General features: G+C 37.8%; 1 protein-coding gene and 2 long non-coding RNA genes across 11 annotated transcripts; all 3 read left to right on the forward strand.

Annotated features, from left to right (window-relative positions):
- Positions 1–2,249: 2,249 nt before the first annotated feature.
- Positions 2,250–4,303, forward strand: LOC110928751. 5 transcript variants are annotated; one of them, XR_002586656.2, is made up of 6 exons: positions 2,250–2,391; positions 2,558–2,631; positions 2,813–2,891; positions 2,985–3,080; positions 3,158–3,217; positions 3,787–4,303. It is a non-coding gene; the product is annotated as an uncharacterized LOC110928751 (long non-coding RNA). The 5 variants fall into 5 exon arrangements; XR_004888384.1 differs by having other exon boundaries at positions 3,164–3,217; XR_004888382.1 differs by having other exon boundaries at positions 3,158–4,303.
- Positions 4,304–6,205: 1,902 nt separating this feature from the next.
- Positions 6,206–8,540, forward strand: LOC110928752. Of its 2 annotated transcripts, none has more exons than XR_002586657.2 (3): positions 6,206–6,290; positions 6,617–7,930; positions 8,004–8,540. It is a non-coding gene; the product is annotated as an uncharacterized LOC110928752 (long non-coding RNA). The 2 variants fall into 2 exon arrangements; XR_004888386.1 differs by having other exon boundaries at positions 8,012–8,540.
- Positions 8,541–9,539: 999 nt separating this feature from the next.
- LOC110928753 (disease resistance protein RPV1) lies at positions 9,540–24,589 on the forward strand. 4 transcript variants are annotated; one of them, XM_035987451.1, is made up of 11 exons: positions 9,540–9,742; positions 9,861–9,926; positions 11,219–11,311; positions 11,810–12,282; positions 14,462–15,593; positions 15,687–15,752; positions 22,071–22,286; positions 22,376–23,056; positions 23,158–23,765; positions 23,858–23,937; positions 24,264–24,589. In XM_035987451.1, the coding sequence occupies exons 4-9, from the start codon at positions 11,825–11,827 to the stop codon at positions 23,719–23,721; spliced, it is 3,117 nt and encodes a 1,038-aa protein (XP_035843344.1). In that variant the 5' UTR covers positions 9,540–9,742; positions 9,861–9,926; positions 11,219–11,311; positions 11,810–11,824; the 3' UTR covers positions 23,722–23,765; positions 23,858–23,937; positions 24,264–24,589. The 4 variants fall into 4 exon arrangements, with proteins under 4 accessions (XP_035843344.1, XP_022027475.1, XP_022027477.1 ...); XM_022171783.2 differs by lacking the exon at positions 11,219–11,311; XM_022171785.2 differs by lacking the exons at positions 11,219–11,311; positions 22,071–22,286.
- Positions 24,590–24,639: the final 50 nt, after the last annotated feature.

Below are 24,639 nucleotides of genomic sequence, written 5' to 3' on the forward strand. Positions count from 1 at the left end.
AAGACGGTTGGCCTTGCATATAAACTTGAAATGTGTAAGCCAAGGTAACCCTAAAGCATTGATTTGAGAAATATGCAACCCGTAGTTTGTCAACACCTCCGCAGTAAACTTCGTCATAGGGAGATGGAAGTTACCCTTCCAGAAGAAGGCCGCATACAAATCTATATAACCGGGGGGAGCATCCAAAGCAGTGGAATTTGGGGTGGGAAACTGAGCACCCCACTCAGGAAGAAAACCCATATCTCTAACCAAATTTTGGAATTCCTCCTCTTTCCAACCTATCGCCGCCCGGTCAGGACCTGGAGGATTCCTGGGTTTATACTTTCTCTTTTTCGTCGAAGGATTAGCTCCGGTAGACATAATGTAGGAAGATGAAAAGAGGAGATAGGGATGAAACAGATGGAAGAGGAAGAGAAAGAGAGAAAAAGATGAGAAGGAAATGGAATTCAAATTTTGAAAGTGAAAGAAAATGGAGGAACCGCCATATATTTATACCCATCGCATTAAATGTGATGGGTAGTGGACTGTCAGGAGTACAGGTAAACAACCAACGGGGAAAGGACACGTCATAGGGAAGAGAAACTGTCACCTCTTTTTTCGAAAAAGTAGGTGACGCACACCTGACAACGTGGAGAAAAAGCAACTGACACGTCTGAAAGGGCGCATGTTCACCTCCGAAAAGACAGGGACATCAAGCAGTCACGACAGTTGTCTTCAAACCAAGAAGGGAAAACTTCTTTTAGAAGTTACCATGGTAAGCCATGCGCCATGCGTCCACTTGGCTCAACTTTGCAGTTACCATTGTACGCCATGCGCCATGCGTCCACTTGGCTCAACTCCGCAGTTACCATTGTACGCCATGCACCGTGCGTCCACTTGGCTCAACTTCGCAGCAACCATTGTACGCCATGCGTCCACTTGGTTCAACCGCGCAAGGCAACCAAAAAAAAACAAACAAACAAACAAACACAACAACAACAACCATTATCCTTATAAGTCCAAAATCCCTCCTAGACGATCAACTCAACTAGAAGGCACACTGGATTGGGGGGACTTGAAGAGGTATGGTCCCAATTCTTTGCCTACATGGCAAGGACCAAACCACTTTTTCATCCAACATGGCGCCTACATCAGCAAGTGAATCCAGATGCTTCTAGAAGCTTCTGGAAGACGTCAAGGTGGCACCAAAGATGCTCCTCCCAACAAGAAGGACAACACGTGTAACCAGTGACCAAGCGCCATGTGGACCTGCAACAAATCCAGGAGCAGGCCGACAACAGCAGTACAATTTCCCCAGCATGGACAAATATCGGCGCGCCACGTGGACCACTATCCTGAACGCAACAGGGGAGACCAAGGGGATATTCCCCTTGGTCGGACAGCTGGCGTCCGATAACAGCTGGCGAGGCTGCTCCTCCCTCCTTCACCCTCCGGCTATAAAATAGGACCCTTCATCATTCAGGTTAGGGGATTCTCCACACTCTCACTCTCAACACACACACTGTTTTCTTCCTCAGGGCAGTACTTATTCTCACGCCGGAGCCCGGTTAAGAGGGAAACCCCCATATTCCCCTCTTAACGAGCTAACAGTTTTGTTGTTTTGCAGGACCTAGTCATTTGGCGAGTAAGGAAGAAGATTGAACCCACAGAAGAGACAATCCAGCTAGTTCACCATCAGTGTTAACCAGTGTTTCATCATAACTAAAACAAAATAAATTATATATTATATAATATATATTTTTGAGTAAATTACTTTTTGAGTCCCTGTGTTTTAGTGGTTTTAACCACTTGAGTCCAAAATCAAAAAGTTTAACGCCCTGAGTCCATAGCCATTTATTTTATAACGTTTTGAGTCCAATTTTGTTCATTTTATAACGATTAAGTCCAAAAAATTGGACTCAAAAGGTTAAAATTTGGACTCAAAAGGACTCAAATGGTTAATGAAAATACTTATAGGGACTCAGGTTATTAAACTTTTTGTTTTTGGACTCAACTAGTTAAAACCACTAAAACATAAAAACATAAGGACTCAAAAAGTAATTTACCCTATCTATATTTATATATATAATATATGAATAAGGTTTGGGACACGTGTCAATTTGTGGTGCAACCTCAATAGGTTTTTGGCGGGAAAATGTGGGGAACATGTTATTTCTACACGGGATCCGAATGGAGATAACCATACCCACAAATATGACCCGGAGTATAAATCATGTAAGAATCCATCATCCTTTCACCCTATGTTTCAGAAACCCTAATCTCCTTCGCCTCCATCGTTCGTTCTTTCATCATCAGTCATCGATATCAAATCACCATTCTTTTGTAAACCCTAACCTTCCTTCCCCTTCATCATGAATCATCATTCTCTTCTCTAATGGTTAAACAAACCAGGTACCACTTCCGATTACAATAACAATCTAAATGGTATCACTTTTGCTCTTAACAACAATTGGAACATCATTGGGTCTTTCGATTTCTAGGGGATATTGGTGTAATCCAGTCAGGTTTATCTTTCGATCCTGATTTCTAAGTGTATTTTGTGTTTGTGAATATGTAGACTGGGTTTCCATTTCGTCATTGCAATCCGATTTCAAATCTCAGAAACCCTATGCAATCCGAAGATATCTTTAGGTGCTTTCCTTTTGTGAAATTTATACTTTCATTGTATTATGATTCTTCATTCTAATATTTTTTATTTGATTAATTTAGGGTGCGATTAGGGTTTCGCGGTACACAATCATCCATCCTTGATGACACTTTATTATTTACATTTATATTATGTTGATGTTTTTTCTTTGTATGACCTGTGTAGGATTGTTTTCGAAGCCCTAGATATCGCATACATCTTCCTTCTCGATGAAGCCTCTTAAATCTGAACATTCAAGCATCAGGTATACTCTTTCATTTTCTGTTCTCGCTTTCATATGTTGTAGTTGTTGCAACAAGGGTTTATAAGAATTCAAGATACATTTGTTGTTTTGTAGTCTAGGGTTCCGGTGGTAGAACTCAAGCAGATCGGTGGATATAAAGACGAGTTCCCAGGTGTAGATGGTGGTTGTGGCAGGTCCCGACAAACAGAGGTATGTCCGACGACCTTCTTTTGATTTTATTGGGTCATGCGCTTTAGTTCTTGAATCCGATTTTTGTTGCTCTAAAGTTGCAGATCTAGGGTTTAACTTTCATGTGTGGATTTTTTAACTCTAAAGTTGCTTCTGAGGTTTGTTTGTAACTTTTTTTCATTTGAGAAATTTATATTTGGGTTTGTTGTTGTTAGCTGGCTGGATTGTGTATTTCTGTTGTTCTAGATTCTAACATCATGATGATTGTTTGTTTGTTTATTTATTAAAAAAACTGTTCTAATGAATTTAATTGATGGATGATGGAGAAATGTGGTGATAATATATTGTGTTCCTAAAAGAATATTGGGCTTTGATTTGTATGATTGTTGTTGTAGACTCTTGTAAACAGAATTGGTCTTGCTGATAAACTGTTGGGGCATGAAGGGTGCACAAACACAGTTGCTTTTGTAAGAAAAATGGTTTTTTTTGTATAAAACCTCAAAACCGAACCATCAAACCATGAAAACCGGCCGGTTCGGTTTGTATTTTGCTGCAAAGAGGTTTCGGCGCATTATCATTATATAATTTCTCTAAATGATGATGATATATCAAAAGGCAACAGTGGTTACATAGGAAAGTTGAGGCAAGTTAGTTATGAATGACTGAATGAATTAGTTTTGTTTTAGCAGTAATCTTTTATTGAAAAATCATATGTTTGTTATGACAGATACAATTTTATTGGGAGCAAGTTTAGAGCTTATGTTTTAGCAACGATATGTCATTCCTCGAGGATGGGGAGCGTCAAACGTGTATCACCTAAATCCCTGCTGGAAATTATCCATTTTCCAACATTTCATATGAAGTAAATAACCCGGGAACCAGGTTAATAATAGTATGTCACGTCTATACCAAAAGAAAGTTATGTTGACTATCTTGAACAAATTCAACAATTGCTGAAGGTTAGATTTTGTTTAATCTTACTTGTACTGGAAATAACTTTGTGAATTTGTCTTTATTGTTGAGAATTTTGGTGTTCTACACGTCAATTTGGCTACAGTTACAAGTTTGACATTTCTTTGATACCCTGATCTGAGTGTTATACTAGTGCTTCACCAATCAGGCTGTAATATAACCACCTGTCAGCTACTGGTTCAATCATGTAGATATCTTTTATGATGTAAATGTTACTGTTAATTACATCAGTTTGTAGGTTGAATTCAAGGTTCCAAAGTTGAGGTGGGATCCATATCTGTAGAATGTGAAGTTCTTAACTTCTTATGATAGTTTAATAGCTTAACCATGCCTCAACAAGCATACAAACATGGTGGAAATACACTTTAAGTATACGATAAACTATATTCACCAACCAAGCATAGATAAAACAGTAAATTTAACAGCTTAAATGCCTGGATTTTTTTATGCGCTTGGCTAATAAACTTATGTCTACGTCGCGCAGACACGCGCAGACCTTTGGGTCATGCAGCTTGTTTGTTTTCCCGAAGCACTTCTCACCTTTTACCTCTTCCCCACGCAGACATAAGCCCACCTCTTCTCACCTCTTCTCACATCTTCCCTCTTTCAAACCCTCATTTTTTTTTTCACAAATGTTGCAGCCGCATACACCCTTTTCTTCCCCAATCCCTTCTCTGCAAATTCACATCAAACACAGAGACAAATTTCATCTCCTCCAAACAAAGCACACCCATCTGCTCTCTTCCTCGAGCTCTGGTCGCTAGCTCTGGCCAACAACACCCACCTAAACCATTTTCCACCCTATACCAAACCCCCTACTCGCAGATCGGAGATGGAGGTTCACGGCGACGGTGGTGGCGTCGGGTTGTTCGAGCAGGAGAGAGAGTTCAGAGATGGAGGGAGCGGCGTACGGCGGCGGTGGAGCCATCTGCGGCGACGGTGACTGTGTTGCCGGCGTCAGAACCACCGTGTACGGCGGTGGAGATGGTAGGTTCGAGCACAGAGAGTAACAGAGACGTTTGAGAGAAATGTTTGGTTGTGTTGTGACTTGTGAGGTCTGATTTTGATTTGAGGAGAGTAAAGTGGTTTTTTAGAAGTAAAAAAAAAACAAACCCTCTTCTCCTTACAGACTGCAGACCTTTGGTCCACCTCTTCTCCTGCAGATGTCTGCAGATGTGGTCCGCAGACTGCAGACCTTTTGCATCTGAAAAAACAAACACCACCTTATCTTCTCTATTCATGAAGCATACTGTGTTGTTGTGGTTGAATCCATTGGCAGACAGGTTCCAATTGCTTGTCTTGAGCGTATCAAGGATGACGTCTCCAAGAAATATGGTGGTGGGAAAGCTGCAACTGCTACTGCCAACAGCCTGAACAAAGAATTTGGGTATTTCCACTCTCTTTTTTAACTGCAATAATCTTCCCATGTATTAAGTATCAAGCTTTTAGTTCTGTAGTTCTCATGCACTTACACAAACCTTTTTTGTCAGTCCCAGTCCCAAGTTGAAGCAACAGATGCAATATTGTGTGGATCATCCAGAAGAGATCAGTAAGCTTTCGAATGTGAAGGCTCGGGTTTCAGAAGTTAAAGGGGTGATGATGGAAAACATTGAGAAGGTAAGGTCTATGTGAAATTCACATCTGGCATGAATACTGTAGGATATTAAGCATTGAATATGTACCGTAAGCCGGGTAAAATGTGTGGGTCAGGTTGGTTAACGGGTCAAACTAAGCTTAGGTCAAAAACAGCTTATGAGCAAAATGAGTTTGTGTCAAGATAGGCTTTTTTAGAATAGTATTAATTTGGTTTGGGTCAAAAAGGTGGAATCGGTTTGAAATTAGTTGTTATAATTTACTTAAATAACGGGTCATGATTGATACTGTTACAATAATCTGGTCAATTCTTTTCTAAGTTGACTTATGAACTGGTAGTAGATTTTTCATGACCATAACCCATTTGACCCCTTCTCATTTTAGCTAATTTTTTTTAGTTTCATACAACCCGTTGCCAACTCTATTTAAAACAAATAATAAATGTTCATAGGTTCTATCGGACTTTCATTTTGCTGACAGTTAGTTTTGATTAAATTTGCAGATGAGACTCCTCTTTGATATTTTCGGAACAATACAACCAAAAAATCATTGATAACAGTTCAGTTATTGAAAACGCTGACCAAAATGATGGTCAAACTCTTGCTTATCAAGTGCTCCTTCCTTTATACAAAATCTGTGAGTGATTTGCTGGGAACGTTCTCTATGGTAAGTTATCAACATTTAATGTAATTTAAATGTCTTTACTAGAGGTGGCAAACTGGGTTGTTTGGGTAATGATTGAAAATAGGTAACATTTGGCATGGGTCAAAGTAGGACGGGTCACGCTGGGTTTAATCACTTTTGTCCACTATTTAGAGTTTTTTAATTATAATATCATTAAAAAATCTTATGCAGCACCGTTCGACATATCTTAATCATTTTTGAGATCTTTTAATTGACCTATATTGAATCATTTTTTAGCCGTGTTAATTGGCCTGGTTATAAATGGGTCAAAATTGTCACCCTTATGTGTCTTTGCATATTTGTTCCAGATGAGACGAGACGAAACAATTTACACAAGGGGTACGGGCTAGCATCAAAGGCGAAATCCGGGTACAAACTTTTAACAAAATTTTAAATTTGACCGGGAATAATTCTAAGGTAAAAAGAGATAATATTAACCGTTTCAATTAGGGGTAATATGGTACTTTGTTATTTGTTATTTTTGGAATCCATTAACATTTATTTCCGTTTAATGGATAACGTGGAAAGTGCAGAGCTGCAAAGTTTGGTACAAATGGTGGGGATCCCGTTCCTGTCAAGTGCAAAAGATAGCTAGCATCGTGTTGGTCGTGAACTTTTTGGAATAAAATTGAATATTGATTGGCCATTAAAAAAAATCTTGGTCAATTATAGGTGAAATTCATATACATGATTTATTAGCATTTTGGTAGGTGTACAGAATTAACATAATAGTGTTGAATTGGTGGGTGGAGATGGATGGAATCCTCCTTATTTTACTGTTCGCGTTGAAACGGACAAACGGTACTGGTTGAAATGGTACGCGTCGAAACGGTACGGGTCGAAACGGCTCGCGTCGAAACCCGTCTCGGTCCGAAACAAAATTATTTTGTTGGATTATTCCTTCAGGTGGTGGTGGTGTTTTTGCTGATGCTGCACCAGCAGCCGCTGCACCAGCAGCCGCTGCACCAGCAGCCGCTGCACCAGCAGCCGCTGCACCAGCAGCCGCTGCACCAGCAGCCGCTGCACCAGCAGCCGCTGCACCAGCAGCCGCTGCACCAGCAGCCGCTGCACCAGCAGCCGCTGCACCAGCAGCCGCTGCACCAGCAGCCGCTGCACCAGCAGCCGCTGCACCATTCTTCTCAAGAACAAGAAAACAAACTTTTTCTTCCTGTAGTTACAAAACAACAGATAGATATGAGAGATTTGACATTGAAATGGAAATTGAATTGTTTTGTGATTTGATGATTTAGGTCAAATAGTTTATAAGAAGCTGAAGGAGAGGTCAGGGGAGTATATGGCACGAGGTTGTGTTAGAAGTGAGGAAAGTAAGACGAGTCCATTGGTGGAGCCGACGTCGTTTTGATCGGCGATATACCAATCTGGCAGCTCTATGCACCGAGGCTGCACTCCAATGCATCAGAGAGAAAACGGACGTGATCGATTTGGAAGACGAGTCCATCGATGCGGAAATTCTTAACTTCATGACAGTTACGAATGAGCATTTTCAGACCGCCCTCGGGACCAGCAATCCTTCTGCTCTTCGTGAGACTATTGTCAAAGTTCCGAACGTTAGCTGGGAAGACATCGGTGGACTCGAGAATCTTAAACTAGATCTACAAGAGGTATTAATATTGAAATATATTATACATTTAATTATTATTATTATTATTATTATCTGTTAACCATATTATTCAGCTGTGTAGACTGTTCAATATTCTGTCGAACATCCCGTGAAATTTGAGAAGTTCGGTATGCTTAGGGGTGTGAATTTCTCACACATGTCAAACTTAACACGATACGTGGGCTTGTGTTTGGCCTAAACGGGTTTGGGACTTTGGGTCAGCATCAGACTTTTATTCGGACCTGTATTGGTTGGATTTATGCTGGTAAAGGTTCCGGGTTATACGTTTGGGCCGGTTAGCTTATGAAGACTCAGTTCTGGTACCCTATTCAGACTCAAGGGGACCGGGTTTTGGCTGTTATATAATGTGTCGTAAAATGCTGAAGGACAGGGATGTGCTTCTGTGTTTGGCTGCAAGAAGTGGGCTCCGCCAACAGTTGTACGTAGCAAGTCCCAAGCTGATTTGTCTGAAGATTATTGTCAAATTGGAACTTTTGCAGCTGCTGATTGATTCCGAAAATTAGCTTTGCATTGTATATTCTCAAAACAGTATCGTTTTGCCCCATTGTAAATCTATTTATTTCTTTTTTGAATTCAGGGTTCATTTTTTAGCATTGGAGTTAATTCTCGGGTGTTATATGTTTTATTATTTAACCAACTTGCAAATATAGTTTTTTTTTGTTTTTTTATTTATTTTTAGGGTCTTTGAAGTATTCCTATTTATTTTCTTCTTTCCTTCTTTTTGCACTTTAAACCTAAGGAGATAAAGCCATCAGTAATGTCATAGTAGTGCTACATTGCACTATGATTTTCACTTTTATACAGTTTAAGTTGACGTGCTTCTTCAGTATTTAACTGTTATTACACACTGTGAGGTCGTGCGAATGTGAGGTTCCAATGAGAACCGGAAGTTAGAATCATCACATGTATACAAGTATTTTGTCGTAAAAAGGTTGCGTAAAAAGGTTGCGTGTCTAATGTATATATATTAAGCAAGATGTGTGTTGTATTCTTAGTCAATTAGATTTAGATTGTTTTTTTTTTTTTGTTTTTGTTTTTTGTTTTAACAACATACTTGGCTACTTTTCAAGTATTAATTTTTTTATTTACCCAACCAGTAGAGATTTATAATATAAGTACATATTTTTATACTTATTGGTTGACCCTTCTTTTGAAACTTACATAATACCGTTCTTATCTTATAGCAGTTTCTTTTTATAACACGTAATATCATATTATATCAGTTATTTTTTTTATATTTTATGACATTTAGTATTGTATCTGTGGCTACAAGGAAAGTATGGTAAATGAATGGGCAAACATATACTATAATGTGGCTACAAGGAAAATATGGTTAATGAAATGGGTAAACACATATTAATTATAAATAGTTTTTAATATAAGTAAATTTCTCGAGCCTGAGAAGCAATCCCGGGTGATAACAAAAAAGTATTCTGTTTAACATTAATGGATGAATCTTAATAAAAGAAAAACTATAACCAAATACATATGATTTCATAAAAGACGCTTATAATTTCTTTATTAATGTCATTCGTAAATTTTATTTGTGTACTTTTGTTTATGTTCCCGGTGATAGCCTAGTATTTTTATATAAACACACACTCTCTTTATCTAAGGCAAACTCCCATCCTCACCACCACCTACCGCCACGAGCACACTAGCTACCACCATTCACCCCCACACCAGCTTATCTCCAACCCCACGTCATGGTCATCTTCCTATGACAAAGCCTTAGATCAAGAAGCAGTATGTCAACTAAACAACTAGAATTTTGTTCTTCCTTATCGATTAGGTATGTCGATCCATCAGATTGTTCTTCACTGTTACAATTTTATTTGAGATTATGTACTTTCTTGTCGACTGTGTACTTCGTTTTTTCTCACCGTTCTTCTTCTTCTTTGATGTAACAGTTTGATGGTTACATCGAATTCTAGCCTCATATAGTTGCATCTTAATTTCTAAAGCAGCAAATAAAGGTTTTTTCATGTTCTTCAGTTCCATTGTTACAATTTGAGTTTAATCTATTTATTCGTTAATGAGTTTATTTGTTTGTTATTTGATGTTGTGATACAAAGAGCCGAAGGTGGCCATGGTTCTAATGGGTCAATTTCTTGTCTGATTTCCACATTTGTTTCGATTTAATTGTTTGATTTCTGGTTCTATGGTTCCCCTGTTGTGTACTAATGGTCGTTCCAAATGCTAAGCCAAGAAAATAGGACCGGGTCTTTTGGTAAAAATTAAACATCCACTGGAATGTTCGATCACTTGGGTAAAAGATTTGGGAAATCCAATAAAGATGACAACCAAACACAAATTCTAGGGGTGTGAATTTCTAACCCGACCCGAAAACACGACACGAACCTAACACAAAATTCGTGGGTTTGGGTTTAGTCTAAACGGGTTCGGGTCAGTTTCAGGTTGAACCCGCAAACCCGTTTAGCTAAAAGGGTCAGGTTCGGGTCAACCCGGTCATGTTGGCGGGTTGACCCGTTTAACCCATTTCTATAATATTATATTTTTACAATATCTTATATGTTATAAATTAAATTTGGTGTGTATTTTATGCTATACTTATAACTTAAAAATATAAATTAACATAAGATTTCATGATTTTAATGTAATTTTATTATCTAATTTGTGTTTTTTAGTAGATATTAGATATTAATTTTAATATATTAATTTGCTGAAAAAAATAAAAAAATTCTGGTTGAACGGGTCGGGTTCGGGTCAGCCTGCGGATATTAGGGTCAGGGCTTTAGTGTCCAATGATTTAGACTTTTGTGAATTCTGTAACCAAACAGGGCCTTAGTGTCCAATGATTTAGACTTTTAACAAACAGAATGTATTTCCTTTTATGTTTGGTTGTAGACTAGGCTTAATTTTGTGGTGGTGGTATGGGGTGGGGGTAGGGTTAGGGGTGGGTGAACTTAGGTAGTGGTGCTGGTGAGGGTGGGAGTTTACCCTTAGATAGAGTGAGGGTGTGTGTTTATACTTATAATTCATTTTGTTTTAGTTGTTAAAATTATAAAAATGGTTTTATTAAATAAATGGGTAAAAATACCAATTTGTCCTTCACTTAATGGTTAAGGTTAACTGAGTTTGGGCTAAATGACAAACCGTAAATTTGTAATTTTAATGGAACTACAGGAAGGTTTTTTTCTGGATATTACTATGAAAGTATATAATTTGTTAAAGGTTCTGCTTTCCGCTTCTGGAATTATTCCTCTGATCACATAACTTTCTTCACATTATCAACTGGTAAATTTAGATGGCATAGTCATAGCTACTTCTAAATAGCCAAGTCAACCACAACCTTCATTAAAAAGAATTGCTGTCTCTGATCCTCCGATTGCATTCAAGAGTAAGCTAATCCTTCAAATTGCATTGTGGGAATATCTGGAATTTATATATTTTCATAGATCAAAGGCAAAACAAAGAACAAAACCAATCAAACCAGAACATGGATCGTGACGTGTGTGTTATTAAAAAACCAAATGCCATCACAAATAGCTAACAGAAAATCGAAGAGCACAACTGTTTCAAATATTAAACCTCTATTGTTGAAATTGGGGTACAATCCTCCCTTATTTTTATGTCCCCACTACACATTTTTCTCCATACTTTTGGTGTGAAAGTATGACTTTTGGGTCTTTGTTAATAATAGACTCACCCTCTTTCTTGCTAACCAGTTTCCAGGAAATTTTGAAACCAACTACTTTATATTATTATGCAATGCAATTGGCCATGATATTTTCATAAGACTTTTTGGCTTTTTAATGGCTTTATTATTCTATCTCTCAACTTCAGTTACACTCTTCATTCTGTTGTTCTCAATCCCCTCACCTGATTTCTTTCACAGCTTGTTGACTTTTCAATGGCTTCTACTTCATCTGCCCCAGCCCGTTACGAGTATGAAGTTTTTCTAAGCTTAGACACTCGCCATTCTTTTACGGATCATCTCTATGAGGCCTTACACCAAGCGGGAATTAGGACTTTCAGGGATGAAGATGAAATCCGTGATGGTCAAGAACTCAAGCCAGAAATAGAGAGATCAATAATAGAATCCAGGGCTTCTGTAATTGTATTTTCAGAGAACTTTGCCGTTTCAACTTGGTGCCTTGATGAGCTCTGGTTGATCCTTGAGCAGAAGAGGAAGGGCGATCATTTCGTGCTACCTGTGTTTTATGGCGTTGATCCTTCGGATGTCAGGAACCAGCGAGGAAGTTTCACGGTTGAATCGAGAATAGGATCAAAATGGACGGAGGATAATGTGAATAGGTGGAAGGCAGCCTTAAGAGAGGTGGCTAATTTGAAGGGAATGGTTGTTTCTGGGTATGCTTCTATTCTATATCTTTACAGTAATTACTTTTACTTTGATTTATCGACTATCAAATTTTAGTTTTGGAATTTTGATTTGATATATATTTTTTAAAGTTTAGCATATATCTCAAGGACAAAAACGAAAATGGTGCTATGTATTTTATTAGTAGGTCGTGTACTACACGGGTTTGGGTATAAAAGATGATGCAAGAAAAAAACATTTATAACAAATAGTTGTATAGTGAGTTGCTAAAATGAAAACCACCCCCAGCTAAGAGAATCACGAGAACCACTTTCCAACCATTGGCCCATGGCTTTATAGCCTAATGGCATCTTGGAGGTGGGATAAAGCTTTCGAACCAATAGGTCCTGGGTTCGATTCCCACAATGGAGTTTTCCCATATTTATTGGGTTTCCTCCTGAATTGGTGTATATGCATAATACCTAGTGGGTATGGATATGATCGGGTGGTTCCACTGGTGGCACGACGATACTCCAGTGGTCCGTCAGTGATCTAAATTTGCCGTTCAAAAAAAAAAAAAAAAAAACTTTCCAACCATTGATATTTGGAGATGGATGTATGATATTAAAAGTTATAAAAACAATATTAAATTCTTTTGTCTTATTATATTTTTAATATTTTAATGTCAAAATGGCAGTTTAATAAATTTGCTTGTTTTTCTTATTGTATATATTGTTTTTTATTACTTTTTTTGTCTTATTAAATTAATTGTTTTTTATTAAAATCAGATTTTTAATTAAAAAACATTTTAAAATCTGTTTTTTTTTAGAAAAAACAATTTTTGTCAGGATTTTTTTTACAAAAAACGTTTTTACGAGCCGTTTTTTACGTCACGTTTTTACGCGTCGTTTTTACTCCCGGTTTTACGCACCGTTTTTACGCCCGGTTTTATGCGCCGTTTTTTTTCGCCCCCGTTTTTACGCACCGTTTTACTCCCCTGTATTCACGCCCCGTATTTACGCGTCGTTTTATCACTCGGTTTTTTTACGAGCCGTTTTTTACGTGCTGGTTTTTTTACGCACCGTTTTTTACCCCCCGTATTTACCCGCTGTTTTTCTACACACGTTTTTAAACTTTTTTTACGGTTTTAAACTTTTTTTTTTTACGAAAATTTTTTTACGGTTTTAAACTTTTTTTTTACAATTTTTTTTACAAAAACTTTTTAACAAAGAAAAAAAAGTCATACGAATTTTTTTTACGGTTTTAACCTGTTTTTTACAAAAACTTTTTTTTACACACACGTTTTTTAAACTTTTTTACGTTTTTTTTTTACGAAAACTTTTTTTACGGTTTTAAACTTTTTTTTATAAAACTTTTTTACAAAAGACAAAAATTTATTCCAAAACTTTTTACGGTTTTAACCTTTTTTTTTACAAAAACCCTTTTTTACACGCACGTTTTTAAACTTTTTTATATTTTTTTACGAAAGCTTTTTTACAATTTTTTTTAGAAAAACTTTTTTTACAAAATAACAAAAAGAGGAGAGAGAAATGTGAAGAGAGAGAAATTGAAAAAACTTTAAAAAGATACTTTAAAGAGGAGAGAGAGATGATTTGATGGTTTTGATTAAATGACTATGTTACCCTTTTGGTTGTCATTATTTGATTGGTGGAGAGTGGTTCTCGCAACTGGAGGTGGTTTTCATTTTTAGCGTCCCCTAGTTGCATATTACTACTTACATGTAATAATAAAGAATTAAAAATCAAATACATTAGATAAATACATTAGATGTCCTGCTCGTAAGATTAGCATCTTTATCAACAATTAGTGTCCATCTCTACTTTTGACTCCTGAAAAACGTATAGACGATGTGAAAATACTGGTTATTTAAAAAAAACCTCTGGATTGCAACGTGAATTATGTTCCTTGTAGTTGTTTTATTGGTCCCAAAATGTAGGAGTCTGCTAAGTGCTAAACGGTTATTATAGTGGTAAAATGGGTCTAGTAAGTGTAAGGAGTCAATACGTGAAAATATACAAAACAAGTCATGGGTGAGGGTTTGATACGGCTTGTCATTATTAAAATCTGGTTTTACTCGTATTGCATTACATTTTCTATGCCACTCCGGTTACTAGTTTAAGGTGGTTTGATGAAGTTTATGGTGGCTGAAGCATTTATTTTGTGAGGGGTTCTAATGATTTGCTGATCATTTTCCTTCTTTTGTTACAGGTCTGAAACCGCCTTTATTGCAGAAATCGTTCACAAAGTTTACCATGAACTAGATTTGAAACTACTCTGTAGTCCGCCCAATCTAACTGGAATAGAGATTAGAGCCCGAGATATTAATTCCTGGTTGAGATATGAGCAGCCTGGTTTTCCAGTTCTAGCAATTTGTGGTATGGGAGGAAGTGGTAAGACAACACTTGTCAAGCACATTTATAACACAAACAAGCAACACTTTGAAAGCAGCAGTTTTCTTGAAGAGATTGAGGATAAACCAGGTGTTTTGCTTGGTCTACAGAAACAACTTCTCAGAGATGTTTTAGGAACTAATATAGTGATATCTAATGTTTCTGAGGGAACACTTCAAATCGAGAGAGCCATAGAAAGGAAAAGAGTCCTTATTGTTGTTGATGATATTGATGACTCAGACATACTAAGCACTTTATTTGGAGCAAAGGTGTTAGATACACAAAGCAAGATCATTATAACAACAAGGCTTCTAAACATTGATACATGGTTTGAATCCATATCTTGGAGGTGCCGTGTGTACAAACTTGAATTGTTGAATCCTGATGAATCATTAGAGCTCTTAAGTTGGCATGCCTTTGGTTCCAAAATTCCTATGGAAGGTTTTGAGAAGATTGCAGCAGAGTTAGCTCAATATTGTGGTGGAAATCCACTAGCTCTTAAAGTATTGGGTTCTTCTCTGTTTGTTAGTGTCGAAAACCCATGGACAAAAAGTAACATGATAGAAATTTGGAGGAGTAGAATGGATTCACTGAATTCGTTGAAAGGAGATCTTGATGCTAAAATCCAAGGTGTATTACAGAGGAGCTTTGAATCCTTAGCATGTCACAGTCACAAAGAATTGTTTCTCCATATTGCTTCTTTTTTTGTCGGTGAATATGCATTTGATGTGGAAAAGATATTGGAGAATGATTATCATGCAAAATCTGGGATAATGACCCTCGTTAATAGGTGCCTCGTGACCGTTTCAAGAGATTTTGGAAAACTCATGATGCATAACCTTCTTCAAGATTTGGCAAGAAATATAGTTCGTGAAGAGTCCAAAGATCCTGCCAAACGTAGTAGAGTGTGGCAATGTGATGAATCTTATTGTTTGTTGAGTAAAGGAGACGTAAGACCATGCTTCTTCTGTGTATCTTTAAACTCACTTCCACAACATATCATTTCAAATAAGCATTTTCTAATTTCATGTATTTCTCCATAGGGCTCCAAGACAATTGAAGGCCTAGTGCTTGATATGCCAAAGGCAAAGCAAGCGATGACATCAGAGGTAAGACAATTGAAGGCCTAGTGCTTAATGTTTGGCATTTAGAATAAATCACATTTATCTTCTCTATATAATAATTGTCATGCATTAATACCCGTAAAAAATTTGTGGGTCTTAATGTCTTCTTCACCAATTTTGAGCAGCTTTAGTTTCTTTTGTTGGGGAATTTCGGTTTTCCGGACGATCAGAGAGGCGTGTAATCACTCTCAGATCAAATTATTTCGGTGGTTCACCCGAATAATTTAATCGGATACAACTCTGATTTCGAGAATTGAACCTGAGTATGTGTTTTTGAGTGAAATTGATGAACCAGAGATTTGTGACCAAAACTTAGAAACGAATTTTAGGGTTTCTTGCAGATAACTGCCTCTGGCAGTTATTTTTGAATTTTAGAAAATTGCATTAAAAAACTGCCTTGAAATTTTGTCTGAAAATTTATCATAAATTTTCATAAATTTTATTTTCTAAGGCATTTTCTATAAAGCAATTTAACTAAAATAAAATTTTTCCAAGCTCGACCCCAGCCAGGGGCTCTGCCCCTTGGACCCCGCCAGGGGCTGCCGCCCCTTGGACCCTGCTCCCAGGGGCGCTGCCCCCGGACCCCCGCCAAGGGGGCGCTGCCCCCTTGGAACCCCCGTAGAGTACGGGCTCCGCCCGTACACCTCGAATAATAATAACTCAAACAAGCGTGCACTCCCGCACCTCCTAACTTGCTTGATGTGTATTATTATTCGCTTTGATCACCAAGTCAATCCCGATTACACTAAAATATCTAACATTCCTCCCCCATTTTAGCGTAATCCTTGATTAACTTAAACAAATTCACAACAATCAAACTTATGCATAAATGAAATATCGCGACGATTGAATTTCACATTAGTATATTACACATTCCAAATATTCGAATATAGGGGTGTCGCTAAGGATTGAACCCTTTCTATTCAGTGAATACATGAAGATAATATACACACAAGTTTACATACTCTAATGTTCTTTCTTGACACTATTTTTACTAGCCTGTGTCCCATCCTTCAATGAACATATCAAAGCCAAGTCCTAGCTTCTTGAAGCGGCTAAACTTCATGCTCATATAGGTAGCTCTTTATTCTTGCACCTGCATATGCAATTTTTCAAAGAACTATTAAGAAGAGAACCTTCAACCTCCTTTAACTTGCAGGTCTGAACACATACCTTGGGATGATGCTACTGATGTGTTCCAATTTCTAGATGTTAAGCTTTCCACATTGAATTCAGCACCTAACGTCATATTAGGTGGGAATTGGGTATCTTAACACGAGAAATCTCAGGTGGACTTTAATCCCATCCCTACAGCCGCCTTGTGCACAAGATCTCTACATAACTCTTTGGTTAAGTGGTCGGCTAAATTCTGTTGAGTTCTCACAAACTCCACCGATATCACCCCTTGCGTGATGAGCTCACGAATCATGCTGTGTCTAACACCTAAGTGTCTAGACTTCCCATTATACACTTGGCTATATGCCTTAGCCAAGGTAGCAGCACTATCACATCTAATAGATATTGGTGATATAGGTTTGGGCCACAATGGAATCTCATAAATCAAGTTTCTTAGCCACTCAGCTTCTTTGCCAGCTGCGGCCAATGCTACAAACTCAGACTCCATTGTCGAATCAGTTATGCAAGTCTGTTTCTTAGATGCCCAAGATATGGCACCTCCTCCGAGCAGAAAAGTCCATCCACTCGTGGAAGAATGATCTTCCTTATTTTTAATCCAGCTTGCATCCGAATAACCTTCTAAAACCGAAGGAAATCCAGTATAGGTCAAACCATATTTCATGGTTCCTTTCAAGTACCTAAATACTCGATTCATTGCTTGCCAATGACTTGCACCTGGATTGCTAGTATACCTACTAAGCTTTCCAACAGCATAAGCTATATCCGGTCTAGTGCTAATCATGGCATACATGAGGGATCCAATGGCCCTTGAATATTCAAGTTGGCTTACAGCTACACCTTCATTAGGTGAGAGCTTAAAAGCAGGATCCATTGGAGTGCTAACTGGAGAACTATCATGAAAATTGAACTTTTTCAATATCTTCTCAATATAATGAGACTGAGAGATAGATATGCCATTGTTCTCCCGTTTGATCCTTATACCAAGGATCACTTCCGCCTCCCCCAAGTCTTTCATATCAAAACAAGATGACAAAAATTTCTTTGTTTTATCAACTTGATCCTGGTCAGTACCGAAGATCAACATGTCATCTACATATAGACAAATTATGACTCCTTTCCTAGAATCATCAAATTTGCTATATACACACTTGTCTGCTTGGTTTAATACAAAACCATTAGACAAAACCACTTCATCAAACTTTTGATGCCACTGTTTTGGTGCTTGCTTTAAGCCATATAATGACTTAACTAGCTTACACACCTTATGCTCATTGCCAGGCATAACAAAACCCTCTGGTTGTTTCATATATATCTCCTCATCCAAATCACCATTCAGGAAAGCAGTTTTCACATCCATTTGGTGAATTACAAGATTGTGTATTGCAGCCAAGGCAACCAACAATCTAATAGTGGATATTCTTGCTACAGGAGCATATGTATCAAAGTAGTCAATTCCTTCCTTTTGTCTAAAGCCTTGGATAACCAATCGGGCTTTAAACTTTTCAATTGAACCATCTACTTTCATCTTCTTCTTGAAGATCCATTTACAACCAAGTGGTTTACACCTAGGGGGCAGATCAGACAGTTTCCAAGTGTTATTCTGCATAATAGAGTCCATCTCATCATTTATAGCTTCTTTCCAGAAAGCTACATCTCGAGATGCCATGGCTTCACTATAGGTTTTAGGATCTTCCTCAATATTGAAGCAATATTGATATTGAATTTTAATTTCATCTCTAGATCCTTCAACCAAATATAGCTGAAAATCATCACCAAATGATTTAGCTTTTCTTGCTCTACCACTCCTCCTAAGTTCCGGAGGAGTATCAATCACTTGATCAGCCATGTGAGAGTTACTAGAGCTTGGAACCATGTCTCTAGGTCTAGGCATTGAAGAGAATCTATTCTCATCATACTCTGCAGTTCTTGCCTCAATAACCGTATGCACTGACACGTAGTCATTTGGTTCTATAACATAGAACCTGTGAGCAAATGAATGCTCCGCATACCCAATGAAAATGCAGTCAATACCTCTTTCCCCTATGTTCCTTATCTTAGGATCAGTGAGCCTCACCACGGCTCTACAACCCCAAACTCTCAGCTTATGCAGCTCAGGTGGTTTTTTATACCAAAGCTCATAAGGGGTGGTCTTGTTCCTTTTATTTGGAACCCTATTTAGCAAATAGCAGGCTGTCAACATAGCCTCACCCCAAAAGCCCTCACTTAGGCCCGAATAGGACAACATGGTATTGACCATTTCCTTTAAAGTCCTATTTTTCCTTTCCGCCACACCATTTTGTTCCGGTGTGTATGGAGCTGTGGTATGGTGTATTATTCCAGTAGATTGGAAATACACCGGATCAAAGTACTCACCACCCCTGTCCGTATGTAGGGTTTTGATCAACCCACTCCGATGAAGCTCTACTTCTTGTTTATAGATCTTAAACTTTTCAAGAGCTTCATCCTTAGCATGCAACAAATAAACGTAACAAAATCTAGTAGCATCATCTATAAAAGTTACTACATATTTTTTATTACCTAGAGATGGTGTAGCATGAAAATCACATAGATCACTATGTATCAAATCTAACACTTTAGTTTCCCTATGAACATGTTGCATGAAAGGCTTTTTGGTTATCTTATTCAACTTGCAAACATGGCATTTTTCATTGTTTATGTTAATAGGCGGAATTAAGCTCATTTTAGACATTTCTTTAACCCTTTTATAATGTACATGTCCTAGTCTAGCATGCCATAATTCCGATTCAGTCAAGTTGTTTCTACTACTAGTTGAAGCTATACAATTTGCATTACTAGTTGAAGGTACATCATTAACATTACTAGTTGAAGCAACACAAACAGATTCATTCATGAACGAAACATCAACATTCAACATAAACATACCATTACATAGATAACCAAAACCAACAAAGGTACCATGTCTTGACAAGATATACTTGTCACTTTCCAATACTTGTTTGTACCCACAATTATTCAACACAATGCCACTTAACAGATTCTTTCGAATCCCAGGCGCATACAAAACATTGTTCAAAAGCAAAGTTTTTCCAGAAGTAAACACAAGATTAACAGTTCCTATTCCCTTGATTGGTTCAGTTGCAACATTCCCCATCTTTATGATAGACCCGTCTTCGATTGGTTGAAAGTCTTTAAACCAACGAAGATCCTTGCATACATGACTTGTTGCACCCGAATCAACCCACCAAGCAATGTCATCATCCTGCACATAAAATGCCTCAGAAATTAGTGACACATAATTCTGAACCGAATTATTAAATTGTACTAAATTCTGACCTTGCTTGCCCGGGTCCTTGGACCCGCTAGAACCAGCCTCTTGCTTGTCCTTTGAACCAGACTTCTTGTTTTTCTTCATCAACTTACAGTCCTTCTTAAAGTGACCCACCTTACCACATTTCCAGCAAGGGTAATTCGGCTTTTTGTTTGAACCCGAATTGTTGTTTCCTTGAAACTTGCGTTTCCCTTTGAACTTACTGTTTCCTTTCGATGATTCACCTGTCTCAACCATATTCACAGAACTTGATCCAGCCCGTTTCTTTTCATCATTGACCAACACATTTTCCTGTGCTCTCAAGCCTTCTTCAATTCTGAAGTGGCTTCCAAGTTCAACCAAAGTTAACTCTCCTTTCTGATGTTTAGATTATGTTTAACATCTCTCCAGGAAGGAGGTAACTTGTCAATGATACTCGAAACAGAGATGGATTCATCCATCTTCATATCATGTTGGGCAAACTGCCCCAGAATTCGTAGCAATTCATGATATTGTTCCATCACAGGCCGTTCATCAACCATTTTGTAATTATTGAAATTACTGACAAGAAACTTCTTACTAGAAGAATCTTCTGCCATGTATTTGGGTTCCAACGTGTCCCACAGTATCTTTGCAGTTTCAACATTTTGATAAACATCAAATAAGGGATCAGACATACCGTTCAGGATGTGGCCAAGACAGATATAATTGTCGTTCTCCCACTTCGACCTCTTCCTGATTTGCTCCAGATTTCCCTCCTCTTGTATTTCCGGGATTGGAGTAGTCAACACGTACACAACCTTCAACGAACTCAGAAGAAAATGCATCTTCTTCTGCCATCTTCGGAAGTCCACACCTTCGAACTTCTCTAGTTTGTTCTCCTTGATTATCATATCCTTCATCGATCCGCTTGCCATCTTCACAGAAATTAATTTGATCTTTGTTGGGGAATTTCGGTTTTCCGGACGATCAGAGAGGCGTGTAATCACTCTCAGATCAAATTATTTCGGTGGTTCACCCGAATAATTTAATCGGATACAACTCTGATTTCGAGAATTGAACCTGAGTATGTGTTTTTGAGTGAAATTGATGAACCAGAGATTTGTGACCAAAACTTAGAAACGAATTTTAGGGTTTCTTGCAGATAACTGCCTCTGGCAGTTATTTTTGAATTTTAGAAAATTGCATTAAAAAACTGCCTTGAAATTTTGTCTGAAAATTTATCATAAATTTTCATAAATTTTATTTTCTAAGGCATTTTCTATAAAGCAATTTAACTAAAATAAAATTTTTCCAAGCTCGACCCCAGCCAGGGGCTCTGCCCCTTGGACCCCGCCAGGGGCTGCCGCCCCTTGGACCCTGCTCCCAGGGGCGCTGCCCCCGGACCCCCGCCAAGGGGGCGCTGCCCCCTTGGAACCCCCGTAGAGTACGGGCTCCGCCCGTACACCTCGAATAATAATAACTCAAACAAGCGTGCACTCCCGCACCTCCTAACTTGCTTGATGTGTATTATTATTCGCTTTGATCACCAAGTCAATCCCGATTACACTAAAATATCTAACATCTTTTTCTTAACGGCGGGTAAATGTGGCAAGACGTAAGTTAGTGCTCTTTACCAGTTTCAGTTATGTGGCGAAGAGAACTAGTTTGAGATTTTATTGTTGGGTCAGGAGCTTTGTCTCTTACGACCAAGTGTTGGAATATGTAAAACCACGATCTTAAACCTTCGGTTTGCAAACCCCTTGTTTAGCTAGTAAAATCTTGTCTAGACTCTGTATGTACGTAGTTGTTTCAAATATTTTAATACCTCACTTAAATGAGTAATCTCCATGTTAGGGACTCTCTCAATGATAGTTATAGAACTGTGATGGTTGCAGACTTTTAAAACAAGTTCCCTTGTGAAAATGAAGAACCTTAAATTGCTCCAGCTCAGAGATGTGAAACTTACTGGTTCATATGAGAATTTTCCAAATTTAAGATTGTTGAAGTGGCATGGATGTAATCTGAAAACAATACCCCCAGGCCTATTGATGAGCTCCTTGGTGGCTCTAGATATGCGTAATGGAGACTTGGAAAAGTTTGAACCACCCATGGTATGTGATTATCGATTGACCTTTTAGCTTCTCAGATTTTGTTAATCTTTATTTGAATGTACAATTTCAGCTTGTTATTCTTGGAACAGGTTCTTCATTCGCTCAAGGTTCTACGTCTCTCTTGGTCTTACAAACTTGTCAGTATCTACAATCTCCACCGACTCCCTAAACTTGAGGCTTTGGACCTCGGTAGCTGTATCAGTTTGACTCATGTTTGTAAAACGATAAAAGACCTTGAGAATCTTTCTTTCTTGAGGTTGTCAGGGTGCACTAGGTTGTGGAAGGCTTCATCGAATCAGAAGTGCGTCAATCAACTCAAAAGGCTAAAAACTTTATGTATTTGTAGTGGAACTCCTAAACAGCCTTTGTGTTCCTTACCCGAATCATTATCTACGTTGATTTTATCTTCAAGTTCATTTGAGATCTTGCCGAATCACATTGACCTTAGAATGCTTCAGACGCTTTACTTGAGTTGGTGTCCAAACCTCAAGTCTCTGTCATGTCTCCCAATTACGCTAAAGGGGCTGCATGTAGATTGGTGTACATCACTGGAGAATATAACATTCCAATCAGCTCGTTTCACACTGCAGGAGTTTTGTTATGAAGGTTGTTTTAAACTGTTTGAGATTGAAGGCCTTTTTAAGTTGGTATCCATAGCAGAAGTTGATGAAGCAGATCTGGAGCATATGCAATGGATTAAGTTGTACCAAAATCATAAGGTGGACCTGGTTGGTGATGTGATTACTAAAGGCAGAACTTTTAATATCCAGGTTCTCTCTCTCTCTCTCTGTCTCTCTTAATTGCCCAGCCAGCAAATTGTTTAATATATGATGAAGTAACTGAATTATATATGTGTGTGCAATTAATATAGATGTTGTATGAATATGGTATAAGGAGCACTTATCTCCAAAGCATAGAGGATCAAAGCATGGCGCAACATGAATATACCTCATCATCCAATTTCTTATCCCTTTGTGTGCCCTTGCGTCCGAAGAAAAATAGGATCCAAGGACTAAGTGTCACCATCTTATGCGGATCATTATCATCAGATGAGGATGGTAGAATTATGTTACCTCCTTTTGCTAAAATCAGTAACAGAGCCAAGGGTATAACTTGGGTATACAACCCTGTAGTGTTTTGCCTACCCAGAGTTGATAGAGATGTTGTATGGTTAAGCTATTGGCCAATTGGAAACTTACTTGACGTTGGAGATATAGTTCATGTGACTGTCTTTTTGGATGAAAGAATGTTTATAGTAAGAGAGTGTGGTGCGAGCCTTGTGTATATGGATGATGGTGAAGTAGAGAAAGATGAAAAGTGTGCTGAAAGGATGAAAGGGGAAGAAGTGATTGGAGGAGATCTTTCTTTATTCCAGGTCACCAAAGGAGCCTACTATCTTTGCCGTCGTGATTTTTATAAGTCAGAGACCCCCTAATTTGTTAAAATGGTTGTTTGGTGATAATACTGAGTATACAATAGGTAACCTCCTAGTCCTAGATAGTTGTTTGGATGTTAATGGTTGATATTAAGCTGCAAATAATGATATGTACTCATATCACACATTCTTACAGATTCACGAAGGTGGAGACCGTATACTCCATCATTAACAGAGCTTCCAGAGCTGAATGTTTATCGAAACCCCAATCGCAGAGTACGTATTTACCTTTATTTTTCTTTTTGTCATGACCATAATTATGGCCAACTCTTTTCATATATAGAGTACTTTATTTATTTCCGTTACTGTTCATAATTGTTATTATTCTATAATATAATCATTTATTTGTCCATTAATTTTTTGAACTTTCATGTATTCGTATAATGATTTATGCTTTTATCTACAAGGCTGGGTTTTGAATCGATGGATCATAAATTATTAATGACTATATTTTAGCTGTCATATCATGATTCTTCAAAATGTTATTGCTTCTTTTAATCCTTTTATGTGTTGTTTGTCCTATATTTGTGTGTACATTTTAGAAAATTGAAGTTGTGCTGGGAGTGAGCTTTAATAGTGACACTGAAACTGAGAAGATGGTGAAGACGATATCGAGTCTTGTAGGTGTTGAATCTGTCTCCACTTACAAAGAAATCGGAAGACTAATTGTTGTCGGACGTGTTGATGTTCGAGCAGTGGCAACATGTGTTAGAGAACATGAGAAGATGGTTCAAGTCTTAGAATATAAGCATGTTTAAACATCTTTGTATATGAAATTATGTATCGTGGCTTCAACGCAACTCCCATTATTTTATAGGCATAAACATAATTTGTTTACAAATATCAATATAATACTTTTTAGATCTTATGGAATTTGATTTTTAATGAAAGTACATAATTTGTTTTTTTTTTTCTTTT

Source organism: Helianthus annuus, chromosome 3 (genome assembly GCF_002127325.2).
Source record: "Helianthus annuus cultivar XRQ/B chromosome 3, HanXRQr2.0-SUNRISE, whole genome shotgun sequence".
In the NCBI taxonomy this organism is placed as follows: domain Eukaryota; kingdom Viridiplantae; phylum Streptophyta; class Magnoliopsida; order Asterales; family Asteraceae; genus Helianthus; species Helianthus annuus.

What these genes read in the sequence shown, in the direction of transcription:
- LOC110928753 (XM_035987451.1), top strand. Translation starts at nt 11,825, where the DNA reads ATGGCTTCTACTTCATCTGCCCCAGCCCGTTACGAGTATGAAGTTTTT. An exon ending in AAGGGAATGGTTGTTTCTGG is followed by an intron (nt 12,283 to 14,461) that starts GTATGCTTCTAT and finishes CTTTTGTTACAG; the next exon opens with GTCTGAAACCGCCTTTATTG. An exon ending in AAAAGTTTGAACCACCCATG is followed by an intron (nt 22,287 to 22,375) that starts GTATGTGATTAT and finishes TTCTTGGAACAG; the next exon opens with GTTCTTCATTCGCTCAAGGT.